Source organism: Cordyceps fumosorosea (assembly GCF_001636725.1).
Source record: "Cordyceps fumosorosea ARSEF 2679 chromosome Unknown scaffold_37, whole genome shotgun sequence".
NCBI lineage: Eukaryota > Fungi > Ascomycota > Sordariomycetes > Hypocreales > Cordycipitaceae > Cordyceps > Cordyceps fumosorosea.
In genome coordinates this window covers 30,055-54,187 of record NW_017387337.1, presented here as the reverse complement: position 1 = coordinate 54,187, position 24,133 = coordinate 30,055, and the positions used below count along the sequence as shown (strand labels likewise).

General features: G+C 53.6%; 9 protein-coding genes across 9 annotated transcripts; 6 read left to right on the top strand and 3 right to left on the bottom strand.

Moving 5' to 3' along the window:
• Window positions 1-313: 313 nt before the first annotated feature.
• On the bottom strand, window positions 314-4,772 carry ISF_08877 (ATP-binding cassette sub-family B member 5; the record flags this gene model as incomplete). Its single annotated transcript, XM_018852480.1, has 9 exons — window positions 314-1,394; window positions 1,470-1,999; window positions 2,061-2,230; window positions 2,292-3,045; window positions 3,108-3,254; window positions 3,306-3,585; window positions 3,639-4,295; window positions 4,356-4,543; window positions 4,641-4,772. 9 exons carry the CDS (start codon window positions 4,770-4,772, stop codon window positions 314-316), a joined length of 3,939 nt encoding a protein of 1,312 aa, XP_018700316.1.
• Window positions 4,773-7,244: 2,472 nt separating this feature from the next.
• ISF_08876 (hypothetical protein) lies at window positions 7,245-7,666 on the top strand (the record flags this gene model as incomplete). The annotated part of the gene is made up of 2 exons (XM_018852479.1): window positions 7,245-7,290; window positions 7,341-7,666. The coding sequence occupies 2 exons, from the start codon at window positions 7,245-7,247 to the stop codon at window positions 7,664-7,666; spliced, it is 372 nt and encodes a 123-aa protein (XP_018700315.1).
• Window positions 7,667-8,606: 940 nt separating this feature from the next.
• On the top strand, window positions 8,607-8,870 carry ISF_08875 (hypothetical protein; the record flags this gene model as incomplete). The annotated part of the gene is made up of 1 exon (XM_018852478.1): window positions 8,607-8,870. The coding sequence occupies one exon, from the start codon at window positions 8,607-8,609 to the stop codon at window positions 8,868-8,870; it is 264 nt and encodes an 87-aa protein (XP_018700314.1).
• A 2,376-nt stretch (window positions 8,871-11,246) lies between these two features.
• On the top strand, window positions 11,247-12,053 carry ISF_08874 (Zinc finger, C2H2-type/integrase, DNA-binding protein; the record flags this gene model as incomplete). Its single annotated transcript, XM_018852477.1, has 2 exons — window positions 11,247-11,792; window positions 12,003-12,053. The coding sequence occupies 2 exons, from the start codon at window positions 11,247-11,249 to the stop codon at window positions 12,051-12,053; spliced, it is 597 nt and encodes a 198-aa protein (XP_018700313.1).
• An 857-nt stretch (window positions 12,054-12,910) lies between these two features.
• On the top strand, window positions 12,911-14,663 carry ISF_08873 (Peptidase S10, serine carboxypeptidase; the record flags this gene model as incomplete). Its single annotated transcript, XM_018852476.1, has 6 exons — window positions 12,911-13,130; window positions 13,219-13,418; window positions 13,484-13,778; window positions 13,864-14,229; window positions 14,286-14,363; window positions 14,419-14,663. The coding sequence occupies 6 exons, from the start codon at window positions 12,911-12,913 to the stop codon at window positions 14,661-14,663; spliced, it is 1,404 nt and encodes a 467-aa protein (XP_018700312.1).
• Window positions 14,664-15,425: 762 nt separating this feature from the next.
• ISF_08872 (hypothetical protein) lies at window positions 15,426-16,628 on the top strand (the record flags this gene model as incomplete). The annotated part of the gene is made up of 1 exon (XM_018852475.1): window positions 15,426-16,628. One exon carries the CDS (start codon window positions 15,426-15,428, stop codon window positions 16,626-16,628), a length of 1,203 nt encoding a protein of 400 aa, XP_018700311.1.
• Window positions 16,629-19,086: 2,458 nt separating this feature from the next.
• ISF_08871 (NAD(P)-binding domain protein) lies at window positions 19,087-20,398 on the bottom strand (the record flags this gene model as incomplete). Its single annotated transcript, XM_018852474.1, has 4 exons — window positions 19,087-19,130; window positions 19,228-19,297; window positions 19,355-19,585; window positions 19,643-20,398. The coding sequence occupies 4 exons, from the start codon at window positions 20,396-20,398 to the stop codon at window positions 19,087-19,089; spliced, it is 1,101 nt and encodes a 366-aa protein (XP_018700310.1).
• A 268-nt stretch (window positions 20,399-20,666) lies between these two features.
• Window positions 20,667-21,876, top strand: ISF_08870 (Alpha/beta hydrolase fold-3; the record flags this gene model as incomplete). The annotated part of the gene is made up of 2 exons (XM_018852473.1): window positions 20,667-20,739; window positions 20,798-21,876. The coding sequence occupies 2 exons, from the start codon at window positions 20,667-20,669 to the stop codon at window positions 21,874-21,876; spliced, it is 1,152 nt and encodes a 383-aa protein (XP_018700309.1).
• Window positions 21,877-22,008: 132 nt separating this feature from the next.
• On the bottom strand, window positions 22,009-23,720 carry ISF_08869 (Cytochrome P450; the record flags this gene model as incomplete). The annotated part of the gene is made up of 2 exons (XM_018852472.1): window positions 22,009-22,164; window positions 22,224-23,720. The coding sequence occupies 2 exons, from the start codon at window positions 23,718-23,720 to the stop codon at window positions 22,009-22,011; spliced, it is 1,653 nt and encodes a 550-aa protein (XP_018700308.1).
• Between the last annotated feature and the right edge of the window lie 413 nt (window positions 23,721-24,133).

The following is a 24,133-nucleotide window of genomic DNA, read 5'->3' as shown; positions in this document are numbered from 1 at the left end:
CTTCGCCTCATCCTGCTGCTTTTATTAATAGCCAGCGAGCAAAAGAACTTGTCCTTGGTCCCAGAGCTTGTCCAGACTTGTGAAACGCCAAGGCGGGAAGGGCATGGGGGGTAGACTATCAGCAAGACTTTCCGCGGTCATTGTCTCTCGCAGATCCTGACCACTCGGATATGCAGCCCCCCATTCCGACGATAACGGTCGCACTGCCAACTGTCCATTGTCTCGCCTCAGAATAACAGTAATCTAGAATCAATAGTCTATTATTAATACTACAAAGATAACAAGAAAAAAAACAAAGAAACAAAGAACGTATTCAAAACGGCCCACCAAGGTTTTGCGCCTCGCACATCTTGGCGTACTGACCTCCCTGTGCAAGCAACTCTGCGTGTGTGCCCATCTCGACAATCCTGCCGCTGGAAAATACAAAGATGCGATCAGCCTTGGTGACTGTGGACAGGCGATGGGCCACCGCAATGGTGATCCGGTCGCCACCGCGCGCGGCCTCCATCAACGCGGCCTGCACGACGCGTTCCGACTCCGTGTCCAGCGCGCTGGTGGCCTCGTCCAGCAGCAACACCCGCGGGTCCCGGACCAGCGCCCGCGCGATCGCGATCCGCTGCCGCTGCCCGCCCGAGAGCTGCGCGCCGCCCGGCCCGCAGGGGGTGCCGAGTCCGTCCGGGAGGGAGCTGACAAAGTCCCAGACGTTGGCGGCCCGGCACGCCGCTTCGATGGCCCCGTCGGCTTCCGAACCGTGACCGTGGCCGTGACCGTCGTCGTCGTCGATGCCCATGGCGACGTTGTCCCGGATGCTGCCGGGGAACAGCGTGGGCTCCTGCTGCACCAGCGAGACGGCGCGCCGGTACCGCAGGGGGTTCAGCGCGGCAAGGTCGGCGGACTGGTCGATGGTGATGGAGCCGCGGACGGGGTCGTAGAAGCGCTCCAGGAGGGAGATGATGGTGCTCTTGCCGCATCCGGACGCTCCCACAAAGGCGACAAACTCGCCGCGGTCGATGCGCAAGGAGATCCCCTGGAGCACGGGTTGCTCGGGTGCCAGAGGGTACGCGAAATGCACGTCCTGTAGCTCGTACGAGCGACAGCCGTTCCTGGGGGCCGCCTGCTCGTTTTCTGCCGTCTGCCGGATGGTCGGCTGCAGGTCGGAGAGCCAGAAAAAGTAGTTGGCGGCGGCATTCGCCTTGGTAAAACCTGCACCGGTAATGTGATGAGTATGCTCTGCTCGACCGAGGCCGACGTGGGCTTCTTGTATGGACTTGCACTTACTGCTTGCAAATGTGAGCATTGTTGCACAGCCCTGACCGGAAAAGTACACGCTCATGAAAGAGACGATGAATTGATAAAAGTCCACGTCTTGCAGGAAAATGAGCCTGGACCCCCACCTACAGATGTGTGCGTGTCGCTCGTTAGTATACTGTTGATCCTTTGGACAATGATTTCATGTCGGTTCAAGTTACCAGAAGCCTAGAGCCAGTACAAAGAACTCGACCGACTGCGTGAATGCAAAGAAAAGCATTATAGACAGGAGTGGAAGCGTTGAGTTGGAGATGGCAGTGTCCAGCTCGTCGGTGTAACGGCGCAGAACATGGCCTTCGATTGCGAGCGATGAAACGGTACGCATAGTCGTCAGGCTCTCGGATGCGATGGAAGCGCTCTTGGAGAACCTTGACTCGACGATGGCGTCCATCTTGGCCTCGATTCTGATGCGTACGTATCCCCCCAAGATCATGGACGGTATGCCAGCGAGAACACCAACGAGGCCGAGCTTCCAGGAAGTCACAATCGAAAGGACTGCGCAGGAAATCACCGTGATGATCGAGAGAAGAATCATGGCAACGTTGAAGCCCATCAGCTCGAAGATGGATTGCGCGTTCGCATCGAGTTGGCTTGTCAAGGATCCTACCGTGTTCTCGGGCCGGCCGAAGAAGCTGAGGTCTTGCCGAAGGTAAGCAGCCAGCATTTGCTGTCTCACGTCATGGCCGTACGTCTGAAGATGGAATCAGTGTCCTTGTTTTCTAGCAACGAGGGAAGGGCTCTACCCTGCGTACCTGAGCGATGTGGTTGCTTGTCCAGCCCATGGCCATGTAGACAAGTAAGAGGCCGACGGCCATGGCGAAGAACATCAGCGCGAAGAAATTACCGCGCGCTTCATCGAGTCTTGGGTTGAAGACGTCCATGACCTTGCCGAGAAGCAGCGCTTGGCCGGGATACACGCCGGCTAGAATTGTTAGCCTGCAGGCCACACAAATGGCGCGTTTCTGCCGCAAGATTAGACTCACCTCCAGCAACGCAGCTCAGGAGAGAGAGCGCATACCACCACTTCAGATCGGGTGCAGTTCTGACGAGCCTTGCAGCTGTTGAGACGATACCAGAGCCCAAATGGAGAGTGTAGTTCTCTCGCTCGCTCGGTGAGTTTGTGCGAGCTCTCGAGACAGGGTCCTGTCGCATATTTCGAGCATACTCGGGCTCGGACTCCGACTCGGCTTGCTTTTCAACATTCTCGTCATCTTCAGAAACAGCGAGAGCGTTCCTGGGGGACAGGAGCTGAGCCGTCACCAGATCTGCGTAGACTCCACGACGGGCGACGAGCTCGTCGTGCCTCCCCTGCTCCACGATCCTCCCCTGCTTCATGACCACGATGTTATCCGCCGCTTGGATGGTCTTGAGCTTGTGCGCGATAACGATCGTCGTCCGGTTCCTCGACGCCGCGTCGAGCGCTCTTTGCACCAAGGTCTCGGCTTGCGGGTCGAGCGCGCTCGTGGCCTCGTCGAGAAGAAGGATCCTGGGGCTGGAAACGATGCTGCGAGCAATGGCGATTCGCTGTTTCTGGCCACCGGAAAGCAGGCTTCCTCTCTCGCCGATGGGCGTGTCGTAGCCTTGAGCAAGGTCCTCGATGAAGTCGTGGGCAAATGCCGTCTTGGCAGCCTCCTTGACTCTACTCAGACGAGCTTGGTGCGGCTCATGTTCCCATGGCGTTCCAGCAAGGCCATTGCATATGTTGTCGAAGATGGTACCGCTAAATAAGACAGGCTCCTGAGGGGCTGTTAGTACTGGTTGCCCAACGATGTCACTCTTCAGCCGTATTCAAAGCTTACTTGCTGCACTAGTCGCACATTCGTACGAAGCCACTGAAGATTCAGATGGCTGATGGGTGTTCCGTCGAGAGTAATCTCGCCGCAGACCGGGTCGTACCATCTTTCCAGAAGTCCTACAATTGTGCTCTTTCCAGAGCCGCTGGGTCCCTTGAAGACTGTCAGACACTGAGCTTTTGCAACATTTCCTAGTCAACTCACAACCAATGCTGTCACCTTGCCGGCGGGAATGTGCAACGTAAAGTTGTCTAATACCATGATGTTCGGTCTAGTCGGGTAACTGAACGAGGCTGCACGTATGTCGATGCGGCCGTCCAACTGGGAAGGCTTCGCACCAACGGGGCCCAGAGAATCCATCTCTGACGCTCTGTCAATGAGGATGAACAGTTCCGATGCTGCAGTGGCGGCTCTCGTGAATATCACCATGTTGGGAGCCACGGTGTTGAGCATGGCCCCCGCAATGACGACGGAGAAGAGGACACTGAGCTTGATTAGTTTGGGAACCCGTCATATCAATGTCATATCTGCACTCACGTGAAAACGGTACCGATGCTATCGACCTCGCCGCGGGCCATCATTCCAATCCCCTGCCAGAATGCGAGACCCATGCCCGCGAACATGACAAAGTACTCGCCGGCAAAGAGGAAACCGTACAGAGGGCTCTTTTTGCGTCCCAAAGTTTGAGCTTCACCCAGAAACTTGGAATATCGGCTCACGATTCTCGGAGCGAGATTGAAGGCCTTGATTGCTCTGATGTTGCCAAGGGACGACTCGGCGTAGGCGCCTGCCTGAGCATAGACCTTGAGTATGTTTGTCTCGATCCCTGCGTCGATTGCTCCCGCGGTTCCGACCATGATCATCAGTGCAGGAACGATGCAGAGCAAGATGAGCGTGAGCTTCCATTGGCTGACGAATGCAATCACGAACGCAGCGATGAATGTCGCCAGAGCTTGGATCATCTGGCCCAACTTCTCAGAGATGCCAGTTTGAACCAGCTTACCGTTGGAGACAGCTTGCATGGAAATGGACCCTGCGCTGCCGCGGTCGAAGAAGCTCATGTCTTGACGCAGCGCGGAGCGCACATATTCGTGGCGCATATTGCGGCCTATGACGAGAGCGGCGTAAGTCATGGCCGTGGAGTAGACGTATATGAGAACAAAACGGGCAATGCCGATGTACACAAAATACAATCTGACTGAGTTAGCCGGTCATGTGCCACGCAGCGCAACAGCTTTGAGCATGAACACGTACGAGTACTTGGATACTTGGGACATGAAGCTGTCCGGAATTCCGTTGCCGGTGCTGAAGTTGCTCAACAACGTGATGAAGTTGCCTAGCACCAGGTTGACCATCGCAAGGGAAACGCCGGAACCGCAAGCTGCAATGAAAGCCACGATCTGTAGAAGATGCGTTTTGAGAGTACCATGCTGGAAAATGCGCTTTTGAACAAGAGAATCAGCATGCTGGTGATTTTGCCAAGCTGCCATTGACGCCATGGCCGCAGCATTGGGCATTCTCGGTGGAGTGGCAACTTACGATGAATGCCTTCATCGGGGAAATGTGCTCGGTCATTTTAGGCTTCAAGTCATTGGCCATGACTTCTGTTTCAGGGGGCTTTTGACGATGGTGTGCAGAATCCGAACCAGTTGGTGACTTCTCGACCGCCATGTTGGGCACTGGCTTGGAGAGTGATGTTCGAAAACGGTCGTCTTTGTGAGGTCAAAAGATGAACGTCTTTAAATCTTGCCGGGACTTGTGAGCAAAGTGAATGAATGGGGATCGGCGACTCATTTATAACATCTCCAAGGTGATGGCAGCCATAGTCGTGTTAGATGGCCTGGTAATCGGGGCTCAATCGGTAGAGTCGCGGCCATCGGATGCTCCGAGGGAAATTTTTTTTTTTTTTTTTTTTTTTTAAATACAAGCTCTTTTTTTTCCTTTTCCGTCTTTTCTTTATCAGTCCAGTGAGTCAGACGGCAAGCTTCCCTGCCCTCATCTAGGGGAATTGACGTTAGCCGCAGCCCTGTGCGGACGGCCTCGGTGCCTCCGAGGTCCGAGAGACTTACAGGTAATTTGATCCAAACATCGCAAACGCAAATAGGCCCGGCTGTTTGTCTTCTTATTTCTCCTTATTCTTCTTGTGCACCTTCCGCTCTTTTTTACTTTCATTGTTTTAAATTTCAGCCTTTTTACCATCCTTCATATCAGCTTACAGCCTTCTTTCTCTATCCAAGATGCCACGCACTAGAGTTGACAACAGCGTACGAGACAACATTAGCCTTGCACCGTCGCCTGAGAATGGTATGTATGGCAACTTTGATTTCATGCTCCCGCATGCACAAACAATAGCTGGCCGATGACTGATCTGCATTTTAGAGCTTCGATTTGGTGTCGCCCGGATTTACGCCTCTTTTAACGACACCTTCATTCACATAACTGATCTGAGGTGAGCATCATCAACCCGATTTCGCCTGTGTGTTCTATACCTGGCATCAAAGCCATACCGCTAACGAGATGATTTATTAGCGGACGTGAGACCATTTGCCGCATAACTGGAGGTATGAAGGTCAAGGCCGATCGCGATGAATCCTCGCCCTACGCTGCAATGCTGGCAGCACAGGACGCTGCGGCGCGATGCAAACAAGTAGGGATAAATGCCCTCCATGTCAAAATTCGAGGCAAAGGCGGTAAGAAAAGACCCCCCGATCGGTACTGCTCTTCAGTTCACACCAGTTACTGATCGGGACAATTGTTTTTTTTTTTTTTTTCAGGAAGCGGCAGCAAGACACCTGGGCCGGGAGGTCAAGCTGCTTTACGAGCTCTAGCTCGTGCAGGCATGAAGATTGGTCGTATTGAGGACGTGACCCCTACTCCCTCGGACTCAACCCGTCGCAAGGGTGGCCGTCGTGGCCGACGCCGTTGATGCAGTTTATAAGCTCTCTTCTGGTTATTGGGTGGAGAGGATGCACAATCCGATCAACAAGAAAAGGGTGGACCTATTGCTTAGGGTGTAGGTGCTTATGGAACCAGGTTCAGAAACATGATGGAAGCGAGAGAGATAGAATTAGTTGATTAATCAAAGTCATTTATAACTACTACATGATGCCATACACTGGTCCAGCGGAATGCTTTTGGTCTATGCGCCATGCTCTCTCCGTTACAGGAGCCTCAGGCTTTCAGTGGATGGATGCGGTATGACTCAGCACCGCAAATGGCCATCCCCACATGTTTCGAGGGGGAGACGGCCGAGATGACTTTTGTGCAGTGCAATTCTTCAAAGGTTCATATTTCGAATCGCAGCCTTGTTGGCCCTGCTGTGAATATGTCCCAATCGATCAATGGCCAGGAACCAGATGGTGGCTACTCAACAAGTGGTGATGATGATCACGATGGCATCTCCGAAACCGTCGATGGCCATCCCGCCAGCGTAGTTCCCTTTCCTGCAGTTTGTTCTCGGGTCTTGGTGCAAACATTTGTTCTTGAATTCTAATAGATTTCAGTGCCGCTCATGTCGCTCACGAAAGGTTTGTGATTTTCACAAAAACGTTGTAAATGCTCGGTAAGCTGATAATTTATGCCAAGGTTCGCTGCGACCGCAAAGACTCACGAACGCCGTGTACAGCCTGCGCCCGTAGGGGGACTGATTGCGTCACTCCTACAGGTGCCAGGGTCAGGGGAAAACGTCGAAGAGTGCTCGTCTCTAACTCTTAGTAGGCAGCCATCGCGTCAGAGACGGTGCTTTCTGAAGACTGACAAGACGATAGTGAAGACAAGATTGATGCACTCGCAAAAAGGCTAGATCAGATTTTCAATTTCATTGCAGGTCAAGGTAGTCACCCATCCAGAGACCGACAGCCAAACTCTACGATCCATGCAACAAGTCAAATACCAGACACAACCGCAACAGCGCAGCAGATCCCTCAAGAACCCAACTCGGACGTCGAAGACGAGCATGTCTTGGCGGTAGAGTCCGCATTTGCGACTGGTTACGCACAAGAGAGCCTATCTCACGGTATCGATACTCCTGAGACAAACGCCCACTTACAATCGCTTGGCCGGATGATCGAAAGTCAAAATACTTATTCGCCCAACGTAGGGCCGCAAGAACTAAGGCCAGGCGATAAACTCCGCAATGTCAAAATGCCACCATTGGAGATGGCCTTGTCATGCATTCAGGAGCTGAGGTGTACGCTTTGCAATCGACCTTCCAAGCCGAAGATGCTTACCTGTTTATAGTATCATCATCAGTCAGATTTCTATGGACGTGGGATATCGACACTATCGGCCAGCTTCTTGAGATCACCACAAAAGTGTACACTGGTAAAGCTTCCGACGCGGAGCTGATAATTGTCAACTCCACTTTGTCTCGCCTGCTACCGATATGCACTGGTGACGGGGATACAGTACCAGCGCAGGTCGTCCTTGAACCCTACATCAGGCAATGTCAGATCAATCTCGATGCCCTTCTCTGCAGTATTCCGTTCAACCTCAAACCAGACTTTAACAACGCGCTTGCGTTTTATCACGCCGTGAGTTTTCTTCCCGCTTGTTACAGATGCTGAATACTAAGGCTTAAGAGGCGATCAATGCAATGGAACGAGGAAAGACTTTAACTGCATGGAACTACATCGCAGCTGCTGTGCACATGTATCATTCGCTTGGCTTTTTCCGTGAACGAGCTTTGGTTCCAGAGCAGCCGCAAGAGATGCGTCGACGGAAACGACTTGCATGGATGATCTTGATCGTGGATAAATCCCTTTCGCTTCGTTTAGGGCGGTCATCTACAATTCGAAAGAGCGACTTCACACTTGGAAAGCCGATAGATGCGTCACAAGACGATGTGCCAGCCATCGGCCCTTCGGCTGTGCTGGGGAAATGGATTGAGTTTTCTTTACTTCAGGGGAGAATTTTCGACGAGCTCTACAGCCCTGTCGCATTGCTCGAGTCGGAGCATACTCGCACTAGCCGAGCGCAATCTCTCGCTACAAAACTTCGACAATTAATCTATACAGTTGCGCCCTCAGAACAACGGTTCTACCAAGAAAGAAGCGTTGCTCTCGGCGATGATATGAACCAACTACTATGCGGTGCAGACAGAATCAATCTGTTGGCAACACTTACGTTGATCTATCGCGTTATTCCAAACGGCTCACAATCGTCGTTTGCATTCTGCGATGAGTGTGTTCACACCGCCCAGGAAGCCTTGGACGAGCATGAGCGCTGTCTGAGAATTTCGAGAAATGCAAAGGGTAATATGGTAACAATGTATCTTCAGTGGTAAGCTTTTGCGCGAATACCAGAGCCGTGGAATTTGACTCACAAATCTTCTAAAGGGCATTTCTTTCATCACCTTTCATACCTTTCTTTGTCCTTTTCTGTCGAATTTTCGAGACTCGCGAACTAGCGCACGTTGAAAGGCTGCGTTCCGTTATTGAATTGCTGCAACTTGTACCAGAAGACTCCTCGTCCGCCAGCGCACGGCAGCTACGCATCTTTAAGCCCATGTACGAAGTCGCGCGCAATTTTGTTGAATCGCATCAAAACGGCAAAGACACCGGTCGCATGGTCCGCGACGCGGACTTTGACATGGTCTACCAAGGCATCACCACTAGTTTCTCCTCGTTTGACACAGGCGAGCAACTGCAGCAGCTGGATTGGAATAGCCACCACGAAACGATCTCCATGCAAGCTGCAAATGAACTGGATAACTGGTTCGAACACAGTCAGAGGTTGCAATCGCTCTTTGAAGACATTGTTGATCCCTGAAAGGCTTGCTAACACAGGGAAACTGAACTCTACTATACTTTGATGATGCCTTTGGTGAGATTGAGCGTGAACAGAAGGGGGGTTTACGGTTGCAACTTTCAACCCTATGTAGAGGAGCGTTAATCCTGGAGTAGTCCGTACTATTGTTCGGTGGAGCGTTGATCCGCTTCAGATGAGTTGACACTCGCCCACTGAACACTATTAGAAGGCCTTGGCATCTGCCCGCTTACTCTGCGAGGCGAGACTTTTACGGCAGTACTTGCTGCGTAAACTACGTCATTCCTGCTTGGCAAAGTATTGATTACCCGCCACCATTCGTGGTCCAGGGAAGAGTCCACAGCGATTGGCAGGTTTGGCGGAGATGCTGTTACACTTACCACATGGAAACGCAGCCTCGTTGCGTCTCCTGAATTCGTCGGCGCGTCACGATGCCTTTCTTCGGCTCCGGCTGTTCGCTGACAAACGAGCCGACGAACCGTTCATTACAGATGCTGGTACTTTGGACAAGTGCATGCATGTCTTTTTGCTCCTCCGCATACAGTAGCGTGTCCCGCCTTACAAAAAGGACCGAAGAACTCACCCCCCCTCCTTCTTCCGGGCGTACGAGAACTTTTGCGCGTTTCTTCTTGCAGAGGACTCCATTGCACGTATTTAGTGTACCAAAAGGTCTCTCGCCGTGGGATACGGCTCTGACAATGTTTGTTCGTGATGCAAAAGTTCCGGAATGCGGTTTCGTCAACGATCGAGGACTGCCCATGCTATGGTTGGCTGGTTCGCCACGTGTCGTATGGCCGGCAAATGATGAACGAACGCTCGTTGATGCCCCAGTGCACCTATCTTGAATACTGACGGTCGGTCGTAGTGGCCGTGAGCTGTCAACTTGTCATGCTTGTACAGGGTATCTCAGCGCTCGGTCATCACTCGTTTGCTTACCTGATTAAAGTGCAGCCTAAGGAGTTAAGACGGCAAGCTACAGCTTGCAACAAACATACACTAACATCTGTCGTTTCCCGTTAATCACTACATAATGGCGAAGCGGAACACAGTTCACAGGAAGAAGAGCTACATTTTAAGCAATCTAAGACGAAAAATGGCTAGAAGAGCGACAACTAGCCGATCAGGAACGACAGCGAACCGAATTGACAGGGCGCCGACGTATTCTCAAGCAACAGAGTGAATCGTGTGGCGCGCTCCGCACTCTTTTCCCATGGGCACAATGATTTGAGTCGCGAAGCTTTTCTCTGGTCTTGATGACGGGACTTGGAAGCGGCGAGTTGCAAACGAACAGGCTCTGCCTTGATGCGAGGTTGCCCCGGCAGCAATTTTAAAAAAAGAAGTGAATCAAATTGGACCCAGTCAACAAGTATCAGGCGAAGATACTTTAAGAACCTGCCTACTACTGTTGCTCAAAGACGTATGTGTGGCTCGACCTAGGATGCGAGCCGCCAGGATAAGGCCGTCCAACATTTGCGTGGTCGGAAGTGACCAGGCTGCGCTTCCGCTGTGCGTTCACAAATTATCTCGCGCTGCAGGGACGGAAGGCTATAAGAGGCATCCCGTGCTTTTCTCATACTCAGTTTACACCACTGCTTGGTTATTAAGTCGCGATTGGGACGAGAGGGACAAGCACAAATGCTGCACACCCAGCCTACCGACCGACATGTAGCCCCTGTCTGTTGAACCACGAGGCAGGTTTTGTCTCAATGCAAGTTGAATGACTGGGGCCACAAATAAAGTCGCCGATTGGACTTGATCTTTGGCGACGGCTGCGATACGCATGGATCTGGCAGTAGCGCGCGGGTGCGTCTAGCCTCTACTACGTGCCACGACATCACGGTTGGCTCCGCGCCCCATGGACGAATACTGTAGACCAACCTTGACTGTGATCTAGGTAAGATAGCCTCGATCGCCTTGATTGACACAGCGCAGCAGTGACCACCCTCAGCCGCCGCTGCAGCCTGAAGCCTATCAAGCTACGTTTCACGTACATATCCGCGTGCATGGACCTACCCGATGATGCGAAACAAGTTCTTCCTCTCGTAACGAACCACATCCTGGGTCTACAGTCATGTTCCTAGCCAAGCCAACCGATGGTAATTGGCAATAACAATAGCAGCCCACCCACATGGCAACTTACAGGTTCATCTGCAGGCCGTGTATTGCCCTTCCTTCGTGAGCGACACGTTGATGCGCCACAGCGCTCGTTCTCCCTCGTGACCCCGGATTCCTCGATGTTTCATTCCAAGAATGACAGCCAGGGCTCTGGCACAGCTTCAAGGTCCACTCGAGACAACTTTTAACAAGTGTAATTGGCCTGCATACCCATCTCTCTCTGCCCAAGTCCAGAATGCCAGCTCTGGGGATATATAGCCCAAGATGCCCAGCCTCAGGGACATCCTGAATAACGCGGACAACGACTCACAACCGCGGGTGGCCTCGGGCAGTCCAAGCCTGCCACCGAACCTGCCTCGCTCGCTGCACTTTGCCAACTCGTTCGACCTGCCCACGCATCACGCGTCATCCTCAGCCAGCCCCTCGCGCGGCGACCCTCCGAAATGCGTGGCCTCTTGCCGGCCATTTGCTCCTCCTCCGCGGCCGCCTCAGCGCCGGGACGGCACCTGCTCCAGCGCCAGTGAGCCGCCTCGTTGCTCGTCCTCGCACCCCCCCTTACCCGCCGCCGCCAGCGCGATCGTGCCGGGCAAGGCCGTGCTCGGATGCGGTGACAGGTTAACAAGGCCTGTCACCATCACTGGCAGGGTCCTTTGGTTTAGGAGGGGTGACTTGATTCACACGTGCGCGCAGTGCTTCAAGACGTTTACCCGGGCGGAGCACCTACGGCGACACCTGCCCGTCCATACAGCGCCCAGCCTGGCCTGCGACGTTTCGGGCTGCGGCAAGTTATTTCATATCAAACATCAGCTGGTGAGGCATCAGAGAAGAGAACACGGGCAGCAGCAGGGCAGCGGAAGGCTGGCCTTGCTGCCAGGCGCCTCCTCCCAGCGAGAATGGGGCTGGCACTTTGTTCAGATGCGGCGACGAGGCAGAGCATGTGCGGAAGCAAGTCGGGCCAGCGCTGAACAGCTCCGGTCCTCTTCTGTTCCAAACGGTCTGAAGAGAAGCAGCAGTTGACAGCCGCAAGACATTTTCACGGGGAGGAATAAGAAACGCACACGAGAGGTCTGAATCTACAGGGGTTCCTTGGCCGCGCCCGGGGGCCAATGAGAAGGTTCCCGAACCAAGTATGAGGAGGGGCAAACGCAATCCGATTGAAGTCATACAAAAGGAGACTATCCGTAAGTAACTAACGTTTGTTTTTTATTAGGGAATTTCGTCACAATGTACTATTACCCTGCAGGCCAAAGACGGGAATTGTGACTAGTCAAGTCTTTGTTAACTGCTATGGCTTGCCAAGCCGGATCGATGCGTTGACAGCCTGTGAAACATCTAGTTACCGATGACTCTAGCGTGGTCCACCTACTGGTTCATTGTGCAGGCTATTGCCGTCTTTCCATCCAGTCTGATTAACGGCTCAGGTTATCCTCGGGGTTCAAGTGTTGCTTCCAATACGGGAAGAAGACAAGGAGGAAATCCAGGACGTGAAGACTAAGAGAAATGACAATATCGAGTTTCGCAAGCGATGAAACCTGCTAGATACGACAACTTGCAGAGACAATCGCTGCGGTCCGGGTGCAACGACGGTCGGGCGCAAGTGCCGGCGACCTGCCCGATTAGGCAGGCCGGTGCCAGGGGAGTCTACTCCGAAGGCAGCAAGCTTCTTAAAAGAAGATAGGCTAGTTTTTGGTCGTTGGCGATCGCTTTCCAAGGAACACGCAATACGACAAAACGCAAGTTTGTCATTTTCCTTCTCCCCGAAGTGGGCAGCGTTACATGGTTGGCAACTACGGCACAGAGAAAACCGGGTAGACAATAGTGATCTCTTGGTGCCCGCATCTATATATATTTAGCTGGTGCCTTAATCTAAAGATCCAAATTTCCCAAGCTTCAATCGCCAACCAAAGTCTTAAAAGTAAGAAAAAGTGATGCTGCGATCTGTCCAGCTTGCCCTCCTCGCCCTGGCCGGCCTCGGCGCCGCGCTCCCGCAGGAGACGGGCAACAAGTTCTACAAGCGCACCGAGGGGGACATTGAGTACAACGTGTTTGAGCACGCGGCGACAGGCACGGCGCTGAAGTACGTCAACAACTCGGGCATCTGCGAGACGACGCCCGGTGTGAACCAGTACTCGGGATACCAGACGACTGGTGAGTTGCAACGACCAACACATACACACACACACACACACACACACACACACACACACACACACACACAACCGCTGACAGAGGTTAGGCGACAACAAAAACATGTGGTGGTGGTTCTTTGAGGCGCGCAAGGACGCCAAGACGGCTCCCCTTGCTCTGTGGCTCAACGGCGGCCCTGGATGCAGCTCCATGCTCGGGCTGTTCCAGGAGAACGGGCCGTGCACCTTCAACGACGGCGGCTCGCAGCCGAAGCTGAACCCGTACTCGTGGAACACGTACGCCAATATGGTGAGCCTCCTACAGCCTCTTACTCTACTTGCCCGAACCCCTCTTGCTGACCCATCCCGCCCCAGCTCTACGTCGACCAGCCGATCGGGGCCGGCTTCAGCTACGGCGACGTCAACGCGGCCGACTCTACGCCGCACGCCGCACCGTTTATCTGGAATATGGTGCAGGCCTTCCTGACGCAGTTCCCGGACTACCAGAGCCGCGACTTTGGGCTCTTCACCGAGTCGTACGGCGGGCACTACGGCCCGGAGTTTGCGTACTACTTTGAGCAGCAGAACGCGGCGATTGACGCGGGCACGGTAACGGGCGAGAAGATTAACCTGGTTGCTCTCGGTGTTAATAATGGGTGGATTGACCCTAGTACGTCTCTCTTTCTCTCTCTCTCTCTCTCTCTCTCTCTCCCGGTCTTCTTCTCTAGCTCAGGCATCTGCTAACAATACCACAGAGAACCAGTACAAGGCATACATCGACTTTGCCGTGCAGAACAAGTACCGCCCGCTGCTCAGCGCCAGCGACGCGCAGCAGTACTACGACGCGTGGACCAACAAGTGCAGCCCGGCCTACGACGGCTGCTCCGACGACCCGAGCACCAACGACGCGTGCGCCTCGGCCGGCGGCACCTGCAGCCAGTACGTGGAGAGCCCGCTGGAAGGGCTCGCGCAGTTTGACGCGTACGACATCCGCGCGGACAGCGACAGCTTCCCGCCGAGCACGTTTGTCGACTACATCACGAGCCCGTCGGTGATGAAGGCCATCGGCGCAACGTCCAACTTTTCGTCGTGCGGCCAGTCCGCGATTGGGGGAGATGACAGTGCGTACTCTGGAACTATTTGGGTTGAAGACTGACATGCTAACAATCTGACGCAGGCGCTCGCTCGTTCTTGACGCAGTTGTCCTCGGTCATCCAGTCCGGCATCAACGTCCTGGTCTGGGCTGGTGATGCTGGTAAGTCTTACACAACCCCCTACTTCGAATCGAAGAGAGGTGCTAACTCATACAGACTGGATCTGCAACTGGATGGGCAACTACGACGCCGTCCAGTCCATCGCACCCCAGGACTTTGTCTCGGCGGCGATCCAAAACTATACAGTGGGCGGCACGCAGTATGGCGAGTTCAAGACGTCGGGCAACCTCAACTGGCTGCGGGTGTACGGCGCGGGCCACGAGGTGCCGGCGTACCAGCCGCAGGCGGCGCTGGCGGCGTTTACGCAGATCATGTCCAAGCAGAGTCTCAAGTCGACGTAAACAGCTCCTGTCAGTTGCAAGACTGTACAAAGAAAGATAGTACATATACACAAGACCTATGATAAAGAGCCACGAGTGTTGTCGAATCGTGCTAGCCGCCCCCGGAAGAGCGCGGCCCCCGTCATACAAACCCAGCAGCGTGACGAGCGCCATCCGATGAAATTTTTTTGCCCATATCCTCACGCATTGCCAGCGTCTTTCTATAAAAGGCGGTGGCGTATGCGGCACATGCATGTAGGCTGAGCCACCACGTCTCGGTACGGGAAACGGGACAAAAGGGACATTTGTTTTGATGAAGGCGATGGTGTCTTCAAGAGTATCTCAGTCCTAATATTTACACAACAGAGGTTGTCAGCCGACCAATTCATCACCGACAGCCAGTGGCTGAGTGTGGCTTAGCACCACAACCTACCCGATACGGATCTGTACCGCGAATGCGACAAGTAAGGGTCGTGGGCGATTCAGCCGCGAATAATAAATAATCAATCCCACGGAAATTGGTTTGCGCATCCGCAGAATTCTCTATGGCCTTCACTCATCATTCTTGTTCGGCACAGACAGAGACTCACCCAAAGTTATTATGAATACGCCGAGACGAGGCTACCACAGTCGCCCCAGCCTCGCCTAGCCTCGTCTCACCACGACCGCTGCAAAGCGGCATATCCTCTTAACATCAATATCTAAAGCCTCATAAACAAGTTCATCACCTTCATCTCCCCCCACCATCAACCCGGCCCCTTTGCGCCCGCCCCTCCGCCCGCCATGCCCTCGCTCGGCGCCGCCCTGCGCAGCATCCGCTCTCAAATCCCCGGCCTCAGCTCCGACCCCCGACCTCCCGCCGACCGCACCCCCCGCTATCCGCCGCTCCCTCCGTGCGCTCCCTCCGCTGTTGTCGCTGCCCCTCTCCCCTCCGCCACCGCTTCCTCCCCGCTCTTCACGCGACTCCCCGCCGAGCTCCGGCACCTCATCCTCGTAGCCGCCTTTGGCGACCTCGTCGTGCACATGCATCTGTCCCTCGAACGGCCTCCGCGCCGCCCCCGCAGGAACGCCCGCCGCGGGCCCGTGGCCGCCGCTAACTATGCGGGCCACCCCGGGCGCCACGCGTTCGACCCGGACGCGCGTCCCTTCTGGCGCTGGCGCAGCTCCCGCTGCCACTCGCACTGCAGCCTCGCCCCCGGACTCTGGGGCACGGCGCTGTCTTCGGGCTTCGGCGGTGACCGCGACTACTGCGTCGCCGGCGAGAGCTGTGGCCACCCCGGCGCCCCGGAGTCGTGCCGCCTCGGCGCGCTCGGCTGGCTCCTGACCTGCCGGGAGGCATACCGCGAGGGCTTCCCCGTGCTTCTCGGCGCCAGCACGGTGCGCCTGCACGGCACGTTCATGTTCGCGCGGCTGCCCGCGCTGCTCCCTCCATCCACCCTGGAAAGCCTCGTCTCCGTGGCGCTCTTCTGGGACCTCGGCTGGCTACCCGCTCACCCCCGGCCGCGGCCGCGCCCCGGCGACCACCCGGAGGAGTACGACTTCATGGAGGGCCTGCTGCGGCTGCTCGCGCGGCTGCCGTCCACGCTGCCGAGTGTCCGCCGGCTGCACCTCTCCCTGCAGTGCGGTGACTTCGGGGAGGATAGTGGCGCGGTGTGGCGGGCGTACGGGGCGCGGTGCCCGGCGGTACACGCGCGAGTCGAGGGGCTGGCGCGGATGGTGCTGGCGGAGGTGCTGCGGATGCCCCAGCTGAGCGAGTTTAGGTTGGCGCTGCCGAGGAGCATGTTCATGCCGTGGGTGCAGGAGGAGCTGGCCGTGACGCTGCGGTTCGAGGAGGCCTGTTGGGCGGAGCTGCCGGCGGAGGCGCTGCGGAGAGAGGTCCCGGCGGACTTGACAGGCGGCGAGGAGAGCGTGGCGGAAATGGATTCGTACTGGGTGGTTCTTGGGGTCTCGGACCTGCCGCCGTTGACGATACGCTGCTTCTGCTAGGATGACTACAGTGGGCTCCCTACATGAGACTATTCTGTGGCGTTGATCAAGAGCTTAGTGGTGATATTCTACGCTATCTTCTCAACCAGGGCAACACGTCCACCCAAGATGGTTCCTCGCCAGACATTCAACGCGGCTTGGTAAACACCTGTCACAAACGAGAAAGACGGCGAGATAAAAAGAGAGGATAAAGCCCAAACACAATCAAAAAGAAAACATACAACAGCCGGTGTTCGCTGGTCGTCACCGACCCAACTACTAATCTGCCGATTAACAGCTTGTCTATGGGGGAGCAGACGGGACCCCGAATTCTCTGTTATCTATGGTCGTATGTACCAGGCTCTTGTCAAAAACTGTATATAACCCCTGATTCCTTGCTTCTCTGCAGCCACCACGCAGCCGGTAGAAGTCAGCAGCCAGAATCCGTAGACTAATTATTTTCAACAGCCTATGCTGCAGAGTTGGAGTCTACTACCATGTCATTCCCCGCTTGGTCATCTGTTTGCTGTTTGCTCTGCAAGATTGTTGGTTTCCGTTGCTGTACTTCACAGTTTGCGGTACCTCGGACATTGCTGTGGTGGTGGAGCTGGGTGGTCGACCCGATCATAGGATGAGTGACAAATAAAGATGCATCAAAAAGAAGAGCCAAACTGGTCTTTTAACTGGCTAAAATGTGAGGTGGCTGCATGACTATGGGTATTATCGCGAACCAAATGGCCCTGCTGCGTGGTGGTTGTACCTATGTCAAGGCCAGTATGACCAGGTAGGCCCGACGACTGTTTACAAACTGCATCGAATGGTTCGTGTTCCCTAAAACAATCGTGGCAATGGAAGCTGACAGGATTATAGTTGCATAATGGTGGCAATGTGTAGAGATTTGCGCCAGCAGCAAGACGAGTCAGATTATTTTTGTTAAAGCATATGCAGCTTGACTGAGAATTACAAGTAGCACTAGGGATGCCACAGTTGAAGAAGCGTGAATGCAGTCACGTCGTAGTTAGTACAAAAAGCGGTCAAGCACTACAAAATGGTAGAATCAGCTAGGTGTAGAGCTCGTGCTCTGATCTTCTCAGAAGCCGTCATAATCACTGCTGCGGGGTGAATACCTCGGTTTAACTGAATTCGTTGGAAAGAGTATACTGGTCCGGGAAGTTCTAGTCGGTATTGGAGGTCGTTCACATTTGCTTCAGCTTTGGTGTCCGCGGATGTGGGTAACGATGGAGATGCTCCGACCAAATAATGTTTCGATGAGATAGGCCACAATTACAGATGTAGTTTCGAAAGCTGTGAACCGTTATATATACACCGTCTCTACCAACCACTCCGCTAGATGAAGCACCCGCATTTCCACATCCTAGATCAAGGCTTACGAAACCGACGCGCAAAGCACACTCGCCACCATCTTGCCACGCGTCGAGTGAGGAGAGGATGATTACAAAAGCCAGGTGGTGATATGAAAGGCAGAGTGCTCATAGTTGTCTCTCCATTCAGTTCCAAAGTTCTCTGCGCCAAATTGGGCGTCTATCGTCGAGGAAAGCAGCTGGCCCTGCGCCCGACATTAACAGCACAATAATTCCTCCTTATCCCTCACCAACTGCAGCGTTATAATCGTTGTATATGAATGGGATTTACGATTTCAATCTGTGCAGCCCTGTTTCTTGGAAAATGCTTCTGAAAGAGACGAGATGAACTGCCAGTCAACAAACGCCACCACGCGCCTTCAAGAGACGAAAAGTTTCACGATAATTTCTTCCGTAGCAAGGTCCAATTCGTTGTTCAGCGCTTTTTCCGCGTGGTGCCCCCACCAGCTGGCAAAGTAATCATAGAATGCTCCTCGCTTTGACACGGACGAAGTATCAAACATAAGATAGACGGTACAGGCTCTTGCCATGATTTCATGGCATTTGATCATGTACTGGTCATTGTTCAGAGCCCGCATAGCATACACGGCAGGTCTGATCCCTCGAGTTGCGATAATTTTAGTACTGTGTATATTTAAACTAACTCTTTTCTTAAGAAATAGACTAACTATAGACTAGGGATTAAGCTACTATTATATATATCTAGCTTTATTCTTTAAGTCTAGCCCTATATATATATTATAGTATTTATAATAATTCGGCCCTTCTTTATTATACTACTCTCTAAAAAGTTTAGTTACTATAAAGTATATAGAAGAGAGTACTATAACTAGCTATATACTTTAAAATCTCTAAAATCTAAGGAAGTTGAAAAAGAATAGAAAATTCTTAAAAGTAAAGAAAGTATAGCTAGGGGAATAAGTAAAGTTATAGCTAAATAAGCTAACTACTCTATCCCTAAACACTATATTTTTACACCTCACTATAGACACACTACGTCTAGGTTAATATTTTGTATTAATTAGATGTAGCCTAGAGCTACTTAGGTAGCCTTAGCTAGAGTCTTATAGGACTTAGGGAGCGGCTTCGTGAAGCTCCTAGAGCCGGCATGAGCCTCGCCAAGCTGAAGACTTGTTAGAGCCTAAGCAAAGGGTTAAAGGTGGCAAGAGATAGAAGTCAGTTTTCATGTCGTATAACAGCGACCAACTTGCCCGAAATCGGATCAACTCTTTGTCTACCATTGAAGTCCACGCCCAAGTCTTTCGTACTATCTCGAATCAGATGCCACATCCATTCGGGGCCACCTCTCTGCATTATCTAGTTAGCCGTCTTGCGCGAGTCACCATAACACCTACTGTATCTCACCAGGATAGCAACCCATCGCATCATGCCAGGCAGATATATCGTGCGACTACGGCCGCTGTACAGCGCGCCAGCAATGGCTTGGCTGACAGTCTCGACGTCCAATAGCGGAAACAAAAAGTGCAGCTGCCTCGTCTCGCCTTTGAAGAGCGGCGTCTTGATAAAGCTGAAGATGGCAAGCGAAAGGCGAACCCGCGGCGCGGGATGGTCGTGGCGGAGTTCCAGCTGGAGGGCCTGCACATAGAGAGACTGTTTGTTAGCCGCCTCTGGAAAAAAAAATATTAGACACACGCAACCCGGGACTACCTCATGTAGGGCGATCAAGCCTGCCTTGGTCGCAGCATAGTCGGCAATCTTGCCAGGAGGCAGCAGCGCGCTCATGGACGCAACGTTGACAATGTGGCCGTGATCCCTTCGAATCATCTCGGGCAGAAACTCCTTGCAGAGCAGGAACGGGGCGACGAGGTTCGTGTTGATGGTCAGCGTGACGTCGCTGTACGAGCCGTCGGCTACGGTAGAGCCTCGGCATATGCCTGCGTTGTTGATGAGCATCGTTGGGTGCCCGATGTCTGCACGTATGCGGTGGCAGAGGTCTTTGATGAGAGATGCGTCGCTAAGGTCGCATTGGTAGAAATGGATCCGGGCACCAGGAGGAAGCGTCCATGTCGGAGGCATATAATCGACGACAGCGATGGTGCTCTGTGGTCTTTCTGCGTGAAGACGGAGTATGAGGCTGGCACCGATGCCGCTGCTGCCGCCGGTCACGACGATGACTTCGTCTTTCCAGTTGATGGTGGCCGATGGTGTCCAGTTGTTGGCTGCGCCGTCGTTGAGGTATTCTGTTGCGCTTAGAAGCAGCGTAAGCGCGGCAAGCGTATATATCAGCCACTCCAGTAATGGAAAACGAGGTATCGGAGTTGGGAAGAATTCTAGCTTGGCGCACGATATAAGCACTGCGGTAGGCAGAATGAGGTGAGGGTGAAGTAGAGAGCTCCGGAGAATACGGGCAACATAGTCGATGACAAAGCCCTCTCTTGGAAATGCCATTTTTGAGTATTGCAGAAATTCCAGCAATTGACTGAGAACAATCAGAATATATCTAATCTAATCTCATGTTAAAATATATCGTTTCGTTATGGGTATTCGGAGTCATTCCGACATGGTGTTGCAATCGTCGGAACGGGCTCCGACTCTAGCCTGGACTGAATGGTATAGCTAGTGTTGACGAACAACCAAGGGAAGCAACACAAACCTACGGCTAGATTTTTTTATGCTGTTATCGAATGACTTCCCTTGTTCTAGAGTACTGCAAAATATGGCTTATCCATTTAGCTCTCGTCTTACGGTTCACGAACGAGCTAGACTTGTGCTACTGTTGCTTTGCATCGGTAAGACACTCCTATTTTCCCAGCACTCCGCATTTGAATGCTAACACAGTGGTTATAGTGCCGCTACGTCTGACCATTGAACTATCAAGGACCCTTTTAAATGCACTGATACACCGTCTGCCACTGAGGCTGTTCTTGACCGGCGCAGTCTTTCGCGTGGTGCTTGATACCCTAGAGGCACGACATATCCAACATCTCAGCAAGTCAACCAGAGCGACTTACCAGTCATGGGTCCAGCGGAAACAGGCCAGGCTGCTTAAATCTACAAAAAGTGAGCGCGCGACACGTTGCAGCGTTGACATCGAGGTTTTGGATGACGACGGCTCTGCATTGCTGTGGCTCGGCAACAGACAAACCGCCCAACGCGTCGTGCTCTTCCTCCACGGGGGAGGATACCTCGTTCCACTATCACCAGGACATTTGGAATGGTGCTGGGAGGTCTTTGTGACCACCCAGTTCGAAGCAGGCGTGGAGACAGCAGTCGCTATTCTCGAGTACACGCTCTGCCCCAGCGCAGCATTCCCCGTCCAGCTCACGCAAGCTGCGTCTGGCCTCGCGCACATTCTGTCTACGGGGGTGCTGCCGCGCAACATCATCTGTGGAGGCGACTCGGCAGGCGGCAACTTGACTATGCAGCTGCTCGCTCACCTCATCGATCCGCATCCGGGGGTACATGCTGTCCGGCTGGCAGAACCGTTTCAGGCCGCGTTCATGGTCTCACCGTGGCTGAGTATGAAGACAGGCGACGCGTCGTTCCGCAAGAGTCATGGCATTGACATACTCTCGGCGAGTATCGTGCAGACTTCTGTACATGCCATCTTGGGTGAGGTTGGTCAATCGCCAAGGCGTGCCACAGTGGAAGAGCGAGAGGGTGCTTTCCCGTTTGACAAGGATGGATGCTCTTTTCTGTCGCGCCTTCCGGATGTTATAGCCCGTATTTATGTATCCGTGGGCCAGTACGAGGTGCTGCGTGACCAAATCGTGGCTCTCGCGCTGGAGGCTGAGCGACGCGCGCCCACGCTGGACGTGCAGCTTGACAAGTTCGAGAAGCAGGCGCATGATTTCATTCTACTGGAGGGCATGATAAGGAGCCCGGGAGAGGCAACAAATGCCATGATCACGTGGCTGAGGCGGTAGGCCGAGTAACAGGTTCCAACTGAACTGTTTCGACCAGATAGTGACTCGAGATTGCATTTGAAATATATGAAGTAAAGACGTTTATCCAATCTCCAACAAATATCTATAATTTCCAGTCAACAGCCGTATGCTTTACTGCCGATTGAGCTTTGCATCTTCAAGAACGTGCAGTCTAGTAGCCTCGCGCTTTACCAGATTCTCGTACTCCTCACCCCTGAACGAAGCCGTGACAGGAAACGGCTCGTCAAGTGACTCTAAATACAGGCATTTCGAATTATAGGGTCCATACTAGAATAACTGCCATTAGCGACGCAGCCACTCAGTACCTTGCACTGGATGTAACTCACCGGTTCGTAGTCGATACACTGGACAAGTCTTGCTATATTCAAAAACAAGCTCCTCTGTGCCAGACGATAGCCGACGCAGATGCGACGCCCCCCACCAAACTGCCACAGACCATGCGCAATGTCCGTCTCCTTGCCGTCCATCCACCTCTCTGGGTAGAAGGCCTCTGGATGCTCACACTCATTTCCAACAGGAACCTCATTGATGACAAATCCAGTGCCCGCGGGGAAGTAGTATTCCTCAAACTCAATATCCTGCGTCGAAGTGTGTTCTGGAGTTAGGATGAAAATGGGTCTCCACCGCAGCACCTCCTTGGCCATGGCGCAGATGTACCGCAAACTGTCCATATCCGACAGCTGAGGCAGACGCGCTTCATCCGCCGTGCCACAGACGCGATCAACCTCATCCCTTGCCTTGTGGAACGGCTCGGGATATTCCACTGCAGCCATGACCATGATGTTGAGCGCCTCGCGCGTGGTATCGCTTCCTGCCTCGATGAGCTGCATGGCCACATACATTGCGTCATCGTCACTCCCTTTGAACTTTGTATCTTCATTCAGCAGCACATCGCGCGCAAACGACGGCGGCGCGGTCCCATCCTTCACTTGCTCCCGTACAGGCACCCACCACTTGCTGTAGACGTCGTAGTTCCAGTCGGCCAGCCTCTGCCAGTGCGGTTGCCAGAGCTGCAGCGGCCTCGGTAGGGTTGTCAGCTGCGGGAACCAGTCAACGACGCTGGCACCGATGCTTCCCACGAAGAAGGTGACGCAGTTTTGCAGGTCTGCCAGCTCTTGCGTCGATTTGTTCAGGCGCTCACCGAGAGCGATGCGGTGGATCACCGAGTTGGCGTACCGGTAGTGGTGCTTGTACCAGAGCTGCGGTTTGAAAAGGTACTCGGCCATCATCTGCGTGCTTTCGAGTTCCTGCCATTCGCCGTATTGGTGTAGCGAACTGCCGTTGAGAAGGCTGTGCATGACGCGGCGACGTTCCATCCACTGCTCTTGCGGCAACACGAGCGAGCGGCCGTTTTTGCTTACAATGCCGCTGGCAATGGGCATGGGGGATCGCGTGTTGGTGGCGCTGCCGCGCTTGGCGATGATTTCGGACACGACACGGTGACTGTTTAGGAAGATCCAGGATTTGGCGCCGATGTGGACTGTGGCCATTTCTCCGTAGTTGGCCAACGATCGTAGCTTATCACCAATGAGCAAATGGATGGCCATGAGGATGATGAAGAAACTCACGTATGTATGATCCGGGTCATGCCTGGCCGTTGCCAGATTGTGCATGGATCCTATAATAGGCAACCCGCGTGGACCAGGTGGCAGTTTCGACTTCCTGCCCGACGTGCCTCTTCGTTTTCCGGCAGGCTTCAAGTACGAGGCCAGCAACGCGAGTAGCGTAGCAATGCCGGCGGTGGTAATAATCGCAGCCCATATTGCTGTATATTGCGGTTTCCAGCTGGCTAGCAACTCGAACTTGACAGCCTGGCCGAGCATGTTGACATGTTATTAGCTTCGAGAAACAGGTATACAGCTAACAACCAAGGGAAAGAAGCTCGGCCTAGTTGAACGAAAGCAACAGTTGCCTTTAAACGGTAAAATGCTGTAAATAAAGACGCCATTTCTTTTTTGTTTCGAGACTATTCCTCGAGGAAATCGACGAGTACAATACTGAAGCGGAGGTCGGAATCGCGCCGACTGGTCCTTGGGTGCATGAGAGGAAGAATGGGCAGCGTCCGATTGCCGTGTCAAGGTTTGGTAGCTCAACCCTAACCCAACCCTAACCCTGCCGCTGTTGAGCTGCCAACCCCCCCCCCTCCCGAACACGCCGCTTCAGTTCCGATCGGACCAAGTCGCCACGTCGGAACCCATTCCGACGGCCAATGTACTGGCTCCGACATCGAATGAGC